Source organism: Aquarana catesbeiana, linkage group LG04 (genome assembly GCF_042186555.1).
Source record: "Aquarana catesbeiana isolate 2022-GZ linkage group LG04, ASM4218655v1, whole genome shotgun sequence".
Taxonomy (NCBI): Eukaryota; Metazoa; Chordata; class Amphibia; order Anura; family Ranidae; genus Aquarana; species Aquarana catesbeiana.
Genome location: NC_133327.1, coordinates 436,490,128 through 436,503,557, shown reverse-complemented (window position 1 = coordinate 436,503,557; position 13,430 = coordinate 436,490,128). Strand labels below are relative to the sequence as shown.

The 13,430-nt window shown below is 39.0% G+C and overlaps 1 protein-coding gene across 1 annotated transcript in view; it reads right to left on the bottom strand.

Moving 5' to 3' along the window:
• Nucleotides 1–292: 292 nt before the first annotated feature.
• The window catches only part of HIVEP2 (HIVEP zinc finger 2), a 267,444-nt gene continuing 254,306 nt past the window's right edge, over nucleotides 293–13,430 (bottom strand). Inside the window, exons 9-11 of the mRNA XM_073627427.1 lie at nucleotides 9,724–9,825; nucleotides 5,843–6,726; nucleotides 293–2,341 (exon numbers count right to left, since the gene is read on the bottom strand). Of these exons, the coding sequence (XP_073483528.1) occupies nucleotides 1,535–2,341; nucleotides 5,843–6,726; nucleotides 9,724–9,825 (1,793 nt within the window). The 3' untranslated portion in view covers nucleotides 293–1,534. The remainder of the gene's footprint in view (nucleotides 2,342–5,842; nucleotides 6,727–9,723; nucleotides 9,826–13,430) is intronic.

The window sequence follows — 13,430 nt, the reverse complement described above, 5'->3', positions numbered from 1 at the left end:
TTGATTTATTTGTTCTTCTGACAATTTAAACTGTAGTTGGTTCGACTGTATGATCCGGTCCCTGGATCTGACTGCCATTTTAATATTCTGTGACAAGCTTTAGTTTACCTCTACTCAACATATTTATCCCCACCCAACAGTAGAAGTAAATACAGCTAAACAAATGTGGGTGACAATCTTAGGATATGCTGGAGGATGATATGTTAAAAAAAAAAAACAATGAAAAAATCAATGAACAACTTACAGTCTTCTCCACTCACAGCATGACATGAGAAATGTGCAACACAATTGATGCATGTAACTGTATATTTATTTCTTTTTTAAAGAACACTCCTTAATGTTTTGTAATTCAATATACAAACTTGGTTTCACAGATTTATAATCCACTAAATAGCACAATAACCCAGTTCCACACAGTCAGATGTGCTTTGTCACCTTGATTGTTTTTTTTTTTTAGTTTTTTTTTTTTTTTTTTAGACACTCCAAAAAATGTATTTGGTGACCTGTCCAACTGAGATTTACAAATAAATTGTACCAGTGATGCACTTGTACATATACATGGGGTGGAATGTTTCCCATATGTATGACTGGAGAATATCAAGCAACATGTTCACATAAGACCATATACTTGTGATATACTTATAACTGTGCCATACAGCATTGGGAGAAAGAAAACCTCACAATAAGCACATGGCTGTACTTTTAATGCTTTTACATTACTATCATTTTAAAATCACAATCAGCATTTAAGTTATTGTCAATTTAGCAAACAAGGGACGAAAAAAGTACATGAGTAAAGAACTGACTGATATAACTGTCATTATTTTTTCATTGATGTTTACAATGCATAAGTGCATAATAAGATAATATTTCAGTTTAAATATCTTGCTTACACTATACATTTTTTGTTCTAATTACGCAACAGTAAACCCCATGCTTCACATAGAAAAAAGCATTTCACAACAATAAGAAAAAAAATGTACAATTTATGAAACAAAGTAAATAAATATTAGTATTACAGGATTGGAGCTGTACATAAAAGCTGTTGAATTTCAATCATATAAAAATATGTTTTAGTGCAACCTCACATATATATTGATGCTATTTTTAACTTTGTACATTTAGACCAAAGTGTCCAAAAAATAATGAAATTACAATTATTACAAAGCAGATACACAAATTCTAAAATATATACAGGGTACTGCTAAAATGCTTATAAGAATATAAGCAAAGTAAAGAAAAAGGCACAAACATCTGTACAATTAAAAGTACCAGACCCAATACAAGAGTTTAAAGTTTCATTTTGGTCAGGCTCATGATGACTTATTTGTAAAGATACAGTATATACATATGTGTGGGTGTGTATGTATATATATATATATATATATATATATATATATATATATATATATATATATGTTTTCATATAATAAAAGTACTTTCAAGAACAATAACTGTAATGCACATCAGACATGCTATGTTTTGTACAAGAAAGAAAAAGTATTCTTTAATATAGTCTACATGCCCATTCAAATCATTGCAGATTGCTGGATTCAGGGAAAGAGTCCTTTACGTTCTGTGTGCTTGATGGCTCTTCTTTCCTGCCATGGAATCCTAATTTTGTCATGTCCATGGTCTTACTATAGAATTTGGAATGAGCTTGCGTAGACTGTGATGTACCAAAACTGTCTTTTTCTCCGTGCAAGTCAACTGGGGTGGCTGAGGAGCATGCAAGAGACATGCCCCCTTCAAGTCCACTAAAGTGTCTAATGCTAAACTGTGCACTTTCTAATGTTTTTTGATTGGGCTCAGGAGGACGAGACAGTTGGTCCCGCTTCAGCGGTTGACCTTCCTCTGCAGCAATCCTCAGGCAAGCAATGGCTTTTGTGCAAGTGCGTATATTTTCCTCTTGCTCCCTCTCAGTAGGCTGTGAACTTTCATCTGACGGGCTTTGCCCCGGTGAAGGTAAGAGAGTAGGGGAAGCTCCAGATTCTCCTGGAGGAATATCAGGAGAAGAATGTTTATCAAGGTGCAGTGGGATACAGGACACTGAAATAGTCTTCTCATCTGAACTTCTCAGGTGCAGGGGTGTAGTTGTAGAAGGCTGAGGACTGGCTTGGATTGCAGAATTTGAATTAATTATTTGAATCCCACCTATTGGGATCATAGGTAAAGGTGCTCGTATCTGCTGTTGTGAGTGCAATGGAAGGTGACTGAAAATATAGTCTTTGTGGCCATCAGGGTCTTGGCCAAAGCTTTGGTGTCCAGGAACATCTTCTGTAGGCCCAACATCTGGATGTGGGCCTACATATGAGAACTGTGGCCAGATTTTTCGTAAATTCTATAAGCAAAGACAAGAACAGTTTATAATATGGCAAAATATTGTATTCTTTACAAATGTAAAATACTATTAAATTTTAACAAAAAATCTAATTCCTGTGCAATACATGATTTCCAAAACCAAAGTCCAAAATTAAACTCTAATTAAGAAATTTCTTTGCTACTTGAAAAGCAGAAATTGATTTGCTCATTGAATATGTTTTTAAACACTTAGAGCCCTTTCACACTGGGGCCACCTGTGCGTTACCGCTGTTTAAGCGGTGCTTTTCGGCCTCTAGCGGTCAAAGAAGGGGTTAAAAATACCCGTGTTGCGGCGCTTCTGACGCGCTTTTCAGTTGCTTTGGGAAAGTGCTGCCCATTCATTGCAATGGGTAGGGGGTTTTGGGAGTGCTGTATACACGCAAACTGCCACAAAGATGCTGCTTGCAGGACTTTTTCTAACATTCCGCAACCGCCCCAGTGTGAAAGCACTTTCAGATTCGGGCAGCATGGGAGGCAGTTTTTAGGCGCTTTACAGGTGCTATTTCTAGACTCAGTGTGAAAGGGGCACTTTAAAGTGGTTGCAAATCCTGTTACACCACTTTTACCTACAGGTAAGCCTATAACAAGGCTAGGTACCTTGAATATCTCCCAAACTTGCAAAGTTTAGGAGATATTCAGTATATGCTCTGCTGCCGAACGTCATCGGCGCATGTGCACTGAAGAAGCCACTGGTGCCGTTTCTTCAGGAGGCGTGCCGTGGCCGGCGGCACCCATGCGCATGCGCGGGAGTGACATCATCACGGCTTTGGCCAATCACAGTGCCGGAGCCGCAAACTAAGAAGTCACTCCGGTAGATGTCCACGCTATACTTGGAGGGCCGACGCCAATCCAGGGCATCGTTCTAAGGTAAGTTTTTCATAATGAGCTAGTATGTGATACATACTAGCTCATTATGCCTTTGTCTTGCAGGGTTTGTTTTTTTGTTTTGTTTGTGTTTTCCCGAGGTTTACAACCACTTTAATATGATGACCAGTTCAACTGTTCGGAATGTACTAGTCTATTTCATACTTTTTATTTGTTTCATCATATGCATTGCCCAAATTTGTGACAGAATTACCTAATGAATGAGATGCACTATTTCTACCATGGGGACATACAGTACTGTGTAAAAAGACCAAAAACATAAACTAGTAAACTGCTAACAAAAAAGCAATTCATTATTTGTTTTTTAACCGTTACAAATGTTGCCCTTAAAGAGTATGTGCACCAGAATCACAGAAACACATCCTAATAGTGGTCGCAGAGAAAATACATCTAGGACTGAAACCATTTGGGTGGTATTTGGAGTACAATATATGTTTTTGTTTACCATGACAATTAAAGAAGAGTTCAAGGTCCCCCACATCAACTTACTGAAGACTTGCTATATTTCTGTAGCTTTAGTATTGTTTGTAATTATGCGCAACAACTCCAAACAGGACTAATTTTTACTGCTTCAATCATATGTTTTTTTTTATTTTTTACTTACCATTGTCTTTTTTCCACAAGATATTTACACTGTGTGGCTTGCCCAGTGCTACATAGGCTTTCCTGAAACCAATCCAGTGGCTAATGTGCAGCAACACATGGTTGGCTACATAGGCTTTCCTGAAACCAATCCAGTAGGCTAATGTGCAGCAACACATGGTTGGCTACATAGGCTTTCCTGAAACCAATCCAGTAGGCTAATGTGCAGCAACACATGGTTGGCTTAAACTCTATTAACTTGGCCTATCTGCAGCCCAGTAATCTATTGACAGGCATGTTCCCTGAAATGCATGAAGATCGGGGCATACATGTGCTTAGGGTGTAGTGATCAACTGGAAAGATTTAAGGTTGTACAGACCTGGAAAGGTTGCAGAGTGAAGATCTTCATAAGGCAGTGTTATAAATATATTCTATTTATAATTAGCACAGGGAGGGGGCCAACTAAAGATAAGTGCACTGAATCTGCATTTATCCTTTAAAGTATACATAAAGAAAAGGATAAAAATCAGTGTCATCACCTCAGCTGGAGATATAGAAGCAAATCCTATAAGGAATCAGATACTTCAAACTGTATCTCAGGAACCATCGCCCCATACACAGTCAGATCATCCCCAAACAATTATAACAGGGAGTGGATGGTAGAGTGATCCTCTAGATATAGAAGTGCATATTGAAGGAGGACTAAGGGCCCCAGAAATAAATCTTCAAAGAGGATCAATCGGTCAATTATAAACAGCTTTATTATAGTATATTTAGTAGAAATAGAACATGAAAAATTGCAAAAACCTCTGACATAACAAAAAGTTAAAAATGACAACTTTGTCAAAACCAGACAAGGAAGCAGCTGCAGCACCCACACAAAACACACATTCATCACACACTCATCCAATCCAATGGTTGAATCAAATAGGCACTAGAGCAAGTGACTGCATATAGAGTATAATGTGGCTTAACCACAGTTGGACAGTCTATGACTACAACGGTAGTGCAGGGCCAGATGTGATGTGGAGTATATGTAGGATGGATGGATGGCTAAGTTTGCTGAAACAGAGTCAATCAGTGGTGCATTTGCATAGTATAGCCATAGATACAGGTGAAGGCTGAGTGAAGTCTGCGCACCGATATACTGAATGGTAGCCATACTGCTTACTTGGCTGTGTAAAGCTGGACTGTAATTGGGGGGACAGGTGCAGATAGGAGCGGTATGTCTTGCTAGGAGGCCGGCTACATGTGGGTGAGTCGATGTCCTATGGACAGTATACAAAGTAAGTCAGTGTGATCTCACCACTCCCCAGCCATGCTGAAGGCTCCTAATGCTTCATGGACAGAATCCACATGGAGGTAGTCCACCAGAGCACTCTTTGCGCCGCTCCGTATATTCAGTGTCAGTCCACAGGCAGATAACGTGGGTGTGGGAGTCTGCAGGGTCTGGTCTAGGAATGGACGTCACAGGAGTTATGACGCTGTGCTGTCATGTTTTGCTCATGAACAAGAGCTTCCTCAGAGCAAATGCACCACTGATTGACTCCATATCACGTCTGGCCCTGTACTACCGTTGAAGTCATAGACTGGCCAACTGTGGTCAAACCACATTATACTCTATCTGCAGTCACTTGCACTAATGCCTCTTTGATTCAACCATTGGATTGGATGAATGTGGGGTGGATGTGTGATTTTTGTGGGTGCCTGAAGCTGCTTCATTGTCTGATTTTGACAACGTTGTAATTTTAACTTTTTGTTATGACGGAGGTTTTTGCAATTTTTCATGTTCTATTTTTGCTAAATATACTATAATAAAGCTGTTTATAATTGACTGATTGATCCTCTTTGAAGACTTCTTTTTTGGGCCCTTAGTCCTCCTTAAATGTATCCTTTAAAACCAGAATAGTTAATTTCTGTGATTCTTGGAAATAACTTTTCCTAATTAGCATACATCAACAACAGCATGAATAGAAAAATATTTAAATAATAAAATAAGAAAAATTACACTTACTCCATGGCCAAGTAATCCAGACTCTGAGTGCAAATAATGACTCATTGGCAAACTTGTGTTATGATGTAAACGTCTTCTTGGGGAAAGTGCTCTAAATGTGGCCATATATTTTCTCTCTCTCCGTGGGGAAAGGTCTCTTCCGGTGGACATATCTTTCCCAGGGGACATTGGCCGTAATGGTGAAATATGTCGTCTTGGTGATACATCCCTTCGAGGTGACAACTCTCTCCTTAATGCAGCGTCTTTCCTGGGTGACAGATGTCTCATTGGAGAAGCATCTCTACGTGGTGATAAGTGCCTTCTTGGAGATAAATCTCCCCTTAATGACAGATACCTCTTTGGTGAATTATCTCTGCAGGGTGAAGAATCATATCCCGGGGAGGAATAACGGCTACAAGATGAGAAGTCTCTAGGAGATGAACTGGGTTCTGAAGTAAGCATATAGTCTTCATCCATGCTACCAGGCATATCCATTTTGTTCCGATCGTGATCTCGGCTAGTAAGGAAAAGCTTTTGATAATCCACCATCTGTGAGTCCCCACTCATAGTGCTTGCGTTCATGAGATGTGTAACTTGTATACTTGGCATGGTGGACAAGTAGCTCATTAAGGGTGAGTGCCCCATAGAACCTTCTGGTGATGCCCTGTGAGATGTTGATGAAGCAGTTACTGAGAGCGTTGAAAATCTGGGAGGCTGAGGGCTAGTACTCCTTGACCTGCTTTTTGGTGTTACATCTCCCTGGATCTCATCAAATTCTTCCTCCTCATCATCTTCATCTTCATTGTCATCTCCATCATCACCATCTGTTTCCTCAGCATCGGAAAACTGGTGATCAATAGCTATGTTGCTCTTTTCTGTTTCTTTGTGCATTTCTTCAATGCTTCCTGAAATAAAAAGACATTTAAGTTCTTGGTGTGCTGGCTGGTAAAATGTCATTTAACCCTTTTCACCAGTATAATATGCATTAAACATGAATTTTGATGAATACAGCCAAAATCTCAAATTAGATAAATAGCACCCTTATGAATATTTAAAGAGACTCTGCCAGTGGAGGAAAACTGCTGCTGGTATGAGGTGCATATACAGGGCATGCACCAATAAGTAACACAACTGAGTAAATCCTCTAATTCACCAACTTTCACAATACTGTGGAAGAATGTCAGCCTACTCTGCCTCAAAGAACTGCTTTAATACAGAAATGCTGGCTGGATTTCGAGCAGGACCCCTTGTTTCAGGTTAATATGTAGTATTTCTATTAGGTTAAGATCTGAGCAATGTCTAGGCCAGTCAAAAAAGTGTTCTTATTTTAAGTATTTTTTTTTTTGCTTGGAATAATTGTCTTTCTGCATATGTCAAATACACTTTGTGCCTTTTAAGGAATGGGTATACATTCTGCTTCAGGATTTTCTGATACAAAGCAGAACTCAAAAGTCCTTCATTATGACAATTGATCCAGGTTCTGGGGCCACAATGCATCAAACACTGCATTGCCACAACTATTCTTTTGAAACAGGAAATAAAATGAAAGCTGGTATACATATTTGCATTGTATATTCATGTGAGCCTAAAAATATACTGAACATATACTTAAAATATGCTGAAGCCTAAAAATATACTGTGCCCATAACAACTACAAATAGTATGAATTCCTTTATCTATCTGTATGGTCAACCTTTAGCAAAAGGGAATTTGAAATACATTCTATAGGATAGGAAAACAGTCTTAAGCAAGGTTGCAGGAAAGAAAGTTTCTCAATTCCCCCATATTGTGTTCTCCCTGGGAAGGAGGGGGGACCTGGGGGGCCATCCCTACCGGGAGAACACAGTGATTACTGCTAGGGGCTATAGCTGCTGGTAATAATCTCCTGCTAGAAATCCAACATGTGGCTGATCAATGGATTGACTTGGTAACAATCACTCTGCCCATAGATAGTTCGAATCTTGGTTGGTGCCTGCTGAACTGGCTAAGATAGCCACTGGCAATAATGCCATGCTAGAAATCCAACACGCTGGTTGATCAATGGATCGACTTGGTAACAATCAGCCTACTCATAGATAGATTCGATCAATCTATGGCTGGCTTTAGACGACCCTAATAAGACAGCAATTATGTTTACAAAGCAAGAAATGTTTTATCTACTGCTTTATTACACAAAGCTTACTTCATAGCTATGTTATTACTGTAACAATGACATAAAAAAAACCAAAAAAACATTAAACGCATCGCTGGTCAGTTTAGATGAAAACACAACGAAAGAGCCTGTAAGTAATTCATACTTCATTATGTAATGACACAAAACGATAAGAAAAAAACTATGTTATATTCTTTAAACAGGATAGCAACAGTGATGGCTCTTTGTTTTCATTGTGAATCTTGTCCTGTCAAACAGGCTACATGAGCAAACAAGATAACTTCCCTTTGCACGCAATGACATTGTTTGAAAAATGAGTCCTATTAATTCAAAGCACCAGAAGAAACATATCAATTTAGCATGCCCAGTCTACAGTGTGAAACACAGTCACATGATCAAGAGCCATAAAATATATCACTATGATAACAAATAATTTATTGCACTCACTTATTTCTGTCTTGGCACAAGTGTATACATCCTCGCAGGTATTGTGCACCGCCACTTTTCCCTCTTGGGATTGGCGAGCATTCCACCAACAAGAAGTTTGTGATGTCAATGTACAGCCGGAAGTGATAACACCCGTGCGGCTTCTGACTAGTTTCAGAAGCCGCTTTCCTGAGGATACAGATTGCGAAACTACTCGGAAGCCCCACAAGTGTCGTTTCTTCTGGCTCTACATTGACGTCACATCCGGCTTGCACTTTCTGTTGGTGGAACGCATGCCAATCCCGAAAGGGGAAGCAATACCTGCGAGGCTGGCTGTATACACTGGTGCCGAGTCAGGGCACAGAAATAAGTGAGTGTAATATATTATTTGTTACGATATCAATTTGGTACAATAAAATATTACACTATAGCATTTTTTTGGTCCACTGTGGTGATATCCTTTGGAGAGAGGATGGCACATTTAGGATACCATTGGAAGATCTAAAGGAGAGGTTATGATCACATTGGAAGACTCATTAATTACCCCAAAGTGCTTGTTGATCTTTATTTAAAGGTCACTGAAGTAACAGTGAGTGTGCACTTCTCACCCTGGTGGTGGCATTTAGTGTTCCATTGGAGAATTATTCACCAGAATATAGGAGATCACGCATTTGTTTGGTGTGGGATGTACCACATTTATTTATGGACTTTCTAAGTTAATTTAAAGTGTGTTATTAGCGCCGGTTCCTATTTTTTGTTTAATATTTATATAGTTTTCACTATAAGGATGGCAGCTTTATTGTTTGGATCACAAATTGAGCAGGCGCCTTTGTATATTTAATACTTGGTTATCATGCCAAACCTCCAGCTACGAGTCATTGACTAGGTATACACAGTAGATCATGAGTTATAAGTTTACTCTGACTTTGGTGATTTGCAAATTTGCTTCAGGTCAGTGACTCAAGCAGCTGAGGTAAGAGGGTTAGCATGGTAGCCAGGCAACTAGCATTTTTCAGAAGGAAGTCCACAATAGCAACCTCTATGTTTCTCCCAAGACAGGTCTTTATGTTAAGGAACACATTTGAAGATCCCATCTTCCAACAAATATAATAACAGATTTTTGACATATTAGAAACATTTCTCCTCATTGAAGTCTCAGCTCTGTTATTAGAGCATGTTTTCAAGTGCTGGCTTCCTTTTGAATTAATAAGCACACAGGCACACAGATTTGCTGTCTAAATTTATCATTCGATGCTAGGCAGTAGTGTGGGCGATTTATCTTCTTACACAGACACCCAGAAACCAAAATTAACTGGTGACGTACCTGACTCTTCTGTTTCTGCATCATCTACAGATGTCATTGCTACTCCAAGCTCCAGGCACTTCTTCATGTGGGCCTTCGACTTCATATGTTTTGTCAGATTTCCTATAGCGAGATAAGTAATATAGTTTCAGCTAGCAGCAGAATAAAAAAAGGCTTTGCGGGTGGTTCATATAATTCTGAATTCAGATACGGTAGTTGCCCAAATAATTTTTGGATTATATTCTTTTTACTTTACAGTTGAATTAATAAGAATGGTATTGCAAAATATGTATACGAATTTAATATAAACTGTAAGCCATTTTAAAATATCAAATTCACTTAGCAAATACTCAGAATGAATACTACAGGGTTAAGGGTGCTGATACTGTAGAGCAAAACCCAGAGGAATCATAGCAAACGAGGCACAAATGACAGGGAACCTCACCCTGCCCCGGAACACAACGCTTGCAATCCTTTTAGACCACTCTTATTGTGCAGAAACATGATATTTCAGAGACATGAAAGTATAAATTAAACAAATATACTTGACACACAAAGATGTCAGCCAAGCTGGCATATAGTAAATCTTCCGAAACGGTCCTGTCAGCAAATCTGAGGTACAACATTATTTCATATATATTCAGATCTGATATACTTCCCAAACCATGATATACCTATTTCTCAGTGATTTTAATATTTTATATAATCATAAAGACTGGACAGGAAATAATATAAGCGGTTGTTTGAGGATTTCAAATACATGTGGCTGTATTTATTCTTGGCCATAATTGAGCAGCAATGGGCACCTTGAGCCAGACTGCACTTTATCTGTCAGCAATAGGTTTAAAGCTGAACTCTGAGATAAAAATAGGTCTGGGACTTCAGAAATAAGCAGTAATACCTACCTTCTTTCTCGCTCTGGCAGGCTTCTAGCACCCTCCTTCTTTTTCAGATGCTGCAGGCTGTGGGCAGGATCTTGCTGACCTCAAAAACAATGCAGGACTGTTGGTCCTACATTGTATGTAATGATGTCACAGTGTGCCCGCTGGGCGGAGTTCTAAAGAGAAGAGGATTTGGGGGACTGGTTGCACAGCATGAAGGAAGCCTTGCCAAGAATTACAGCCTATTCCTTTAACCCCTAGAGTTAACAAGCATTTACCTCTTGTAGGGCCTACTGCAAAAGTATATTTTTCTCTGATGCTCATAGCTGTGCTTTAATAATACCCAGAAATGTTAACTGATCCAAAGCATCTGTTTCAGGAGTGGCTCCTTTCTAATTCTTTATGATGGACAGTATATGCCATTGAGCTGAAAATAACACCTATCCATCCACTCCTGTCTATCTATGTTACAGTGGATGCTGTGTGTGTGTTTCCCCCCTTAGAGCACTTTCACACTGAGGCGTGCTTGCAGGACTTTTTTTCCTGTCCTGCAAGCACACCACTCCAGTGTGATAGCACACGGGCTTTCACATTGGGGCTGCAGAAGAGGCAGTTTACAGGTGCTTTTCAGGCACTATTATTAGCACAAAAGCACCTGTAAAATGCCTCAGTATGAAAGTGGCCTAAAAGTACACGTCATAAAGTAAATTCCCTAAATATATTGACTACCGTTGTTGGCTTTGACACTTCTGTGTCCAGAATTAAGCAAGCAGCAAATGAAAGTCAGGGAACAGTTAACATTTCTTATCTTTATACTTGTTCAAGATCAGTGACTTGAAGTACTGAAGCCAAAACATATGCATGACAAAAGCAATTAGCATTTTGAGGAGACGGCAGCAGGTGACATATTTCCATCGTGACAAGTTCCCTTTAACATGTAATTGGCAAAAAGCTAACCCCTCTTTACACTGTATTCCACTTGGGGCTGTATTTTTGTACAGCCAACTTGGGCCACAGGGCTGCCTCAGGACAGGCACGGGGTGGCATACAGTCACCCTTGGGTTATTCTCCTTATTGTCAAAAACACATTTTCAATCTGCTTCCCTGCCTGCCAGAATGACTGATCTGTTCCTGCACAGTTTGAACTTTTTGGCTGGTAAAAATGTAAAGAGTGTAGTTACAGTTCACCTATTCTGGACCTGCACATCTCACAAGCAAATTATTTAACATGTAGAACTGTATAAAATGCTTTGCTGAAAACAAGATATGCTAGGTCCACAGCTCCAACTGGGTCCAAAACATTTGAGATATAGTCAAAATTAGCAATGGGATAAATCTGACATTATCTGCTCTCAGTAAAACCATGCTGATTTGGGTTCGGCATGTGTTTTGAACGATCCTTGGTTCTTCATTTTAGGAGTGGTTCCATTCATTTTAGGACTACAGATTTTAAACTCCCGGGTCCGTAGTTACCAGCTTCTTCCATACTACTTTGTTGATAAGTACAATATTGGACTTCAATTTTTAAACGTTAATCTCCCTGTAAGTCTAATAGCAATTGTGAGTTGCGGGTTACTTTTCTATAGGTTGTGGGAATTGTTTGAAGACTGATATGAAGAAATAATGCTACGGATTATTCCCTCTACATTCAATGTAATGGAAAGTATTTTCATCAGTTGGAAAATCACTTATTGTTAAAAAGTCATTATTTCATGGTCACTTGAGCTAGGTTAGAACTACCTGTGTCTGCTGGTGTAGAGATTTCGACAACAGTCAGATTTCTCATCTCTCACTGCCCCTTAAAGATATGCCTGTCTATGGCTACACCTGCAGTAAATAAAGTCAGGGACATTGACAAAGTCAACACTATTACAGTTCAGGCTGACCACATGTGGAAAAAAGTAACATCCAATCCAACAAATAAAGTCAAAAACTCTCACAATATTATTTTATGTACAAAAAGTTTTTTTTTTTTAAAGACTGAAAAACAAATGTCATGGATGATCAAACTAACAATAAATGAGCACGTAGAGCAAAGAAAAGATCAGAGAGGTTGGAAAACACATGACGTGCCTTTAATTTGTTAAAAATCACAAAAAACAAGGAACAAATAAGTTAGCATCCAATGTGTGCTCCGCAGGGAAGAACCTTTGCACTCAAGAGATGTACATACTTTGGTGATTACTTGGTGCTCATATAGAGAGAAAAAGCCAAGTGCATTAGAAAAAATAAATGACTACATGCAAGGCCAAGCCTGCATCATATAAGATTTCTATTACAGACAATATTGATTTCAAAGGCTTCAATGCAAATCCCAGCTTCAATTAATAAAAGCATCCCTGGACCAGTGGCATCAAATGGAAGTCGTTTTCTCTGCAAATGAATGTATGTGAACACTAGCTATCAGGACTCCATCAATAATTAATGCAGCTACGGATGAAGTGGGCCACCAGGGAGTCTGTGGGTCTTTACATTATTGATAAACTTGAAACTGTCCCACTGAAAGGACCATAAAAGCACACTTTTCCTTGAATAACTCTCTATCATAATGCCTGTGTCATCTCTCTGCACACTGCAGGCCACAACAGCACAGTTACAAACATTGTGATTGTCAAAATTGCATCACAAACATCTGTCGGCCAGCGTCATGACTGTGCCGCACCTTCCCTGCAGACAGGTTTGAATTATACAGTCTACAGATCATAATTGAGTTACACAAGGAGTCTGGAAGTCTCACATGCAAATCTCTGAACTACTAAAGAATTATAGCAACACATATTCTATTGCTATTGTCCATGTAAATGATGACACATTTTAGAAAACAGCTATTGAGAATAGTGTTTTCTT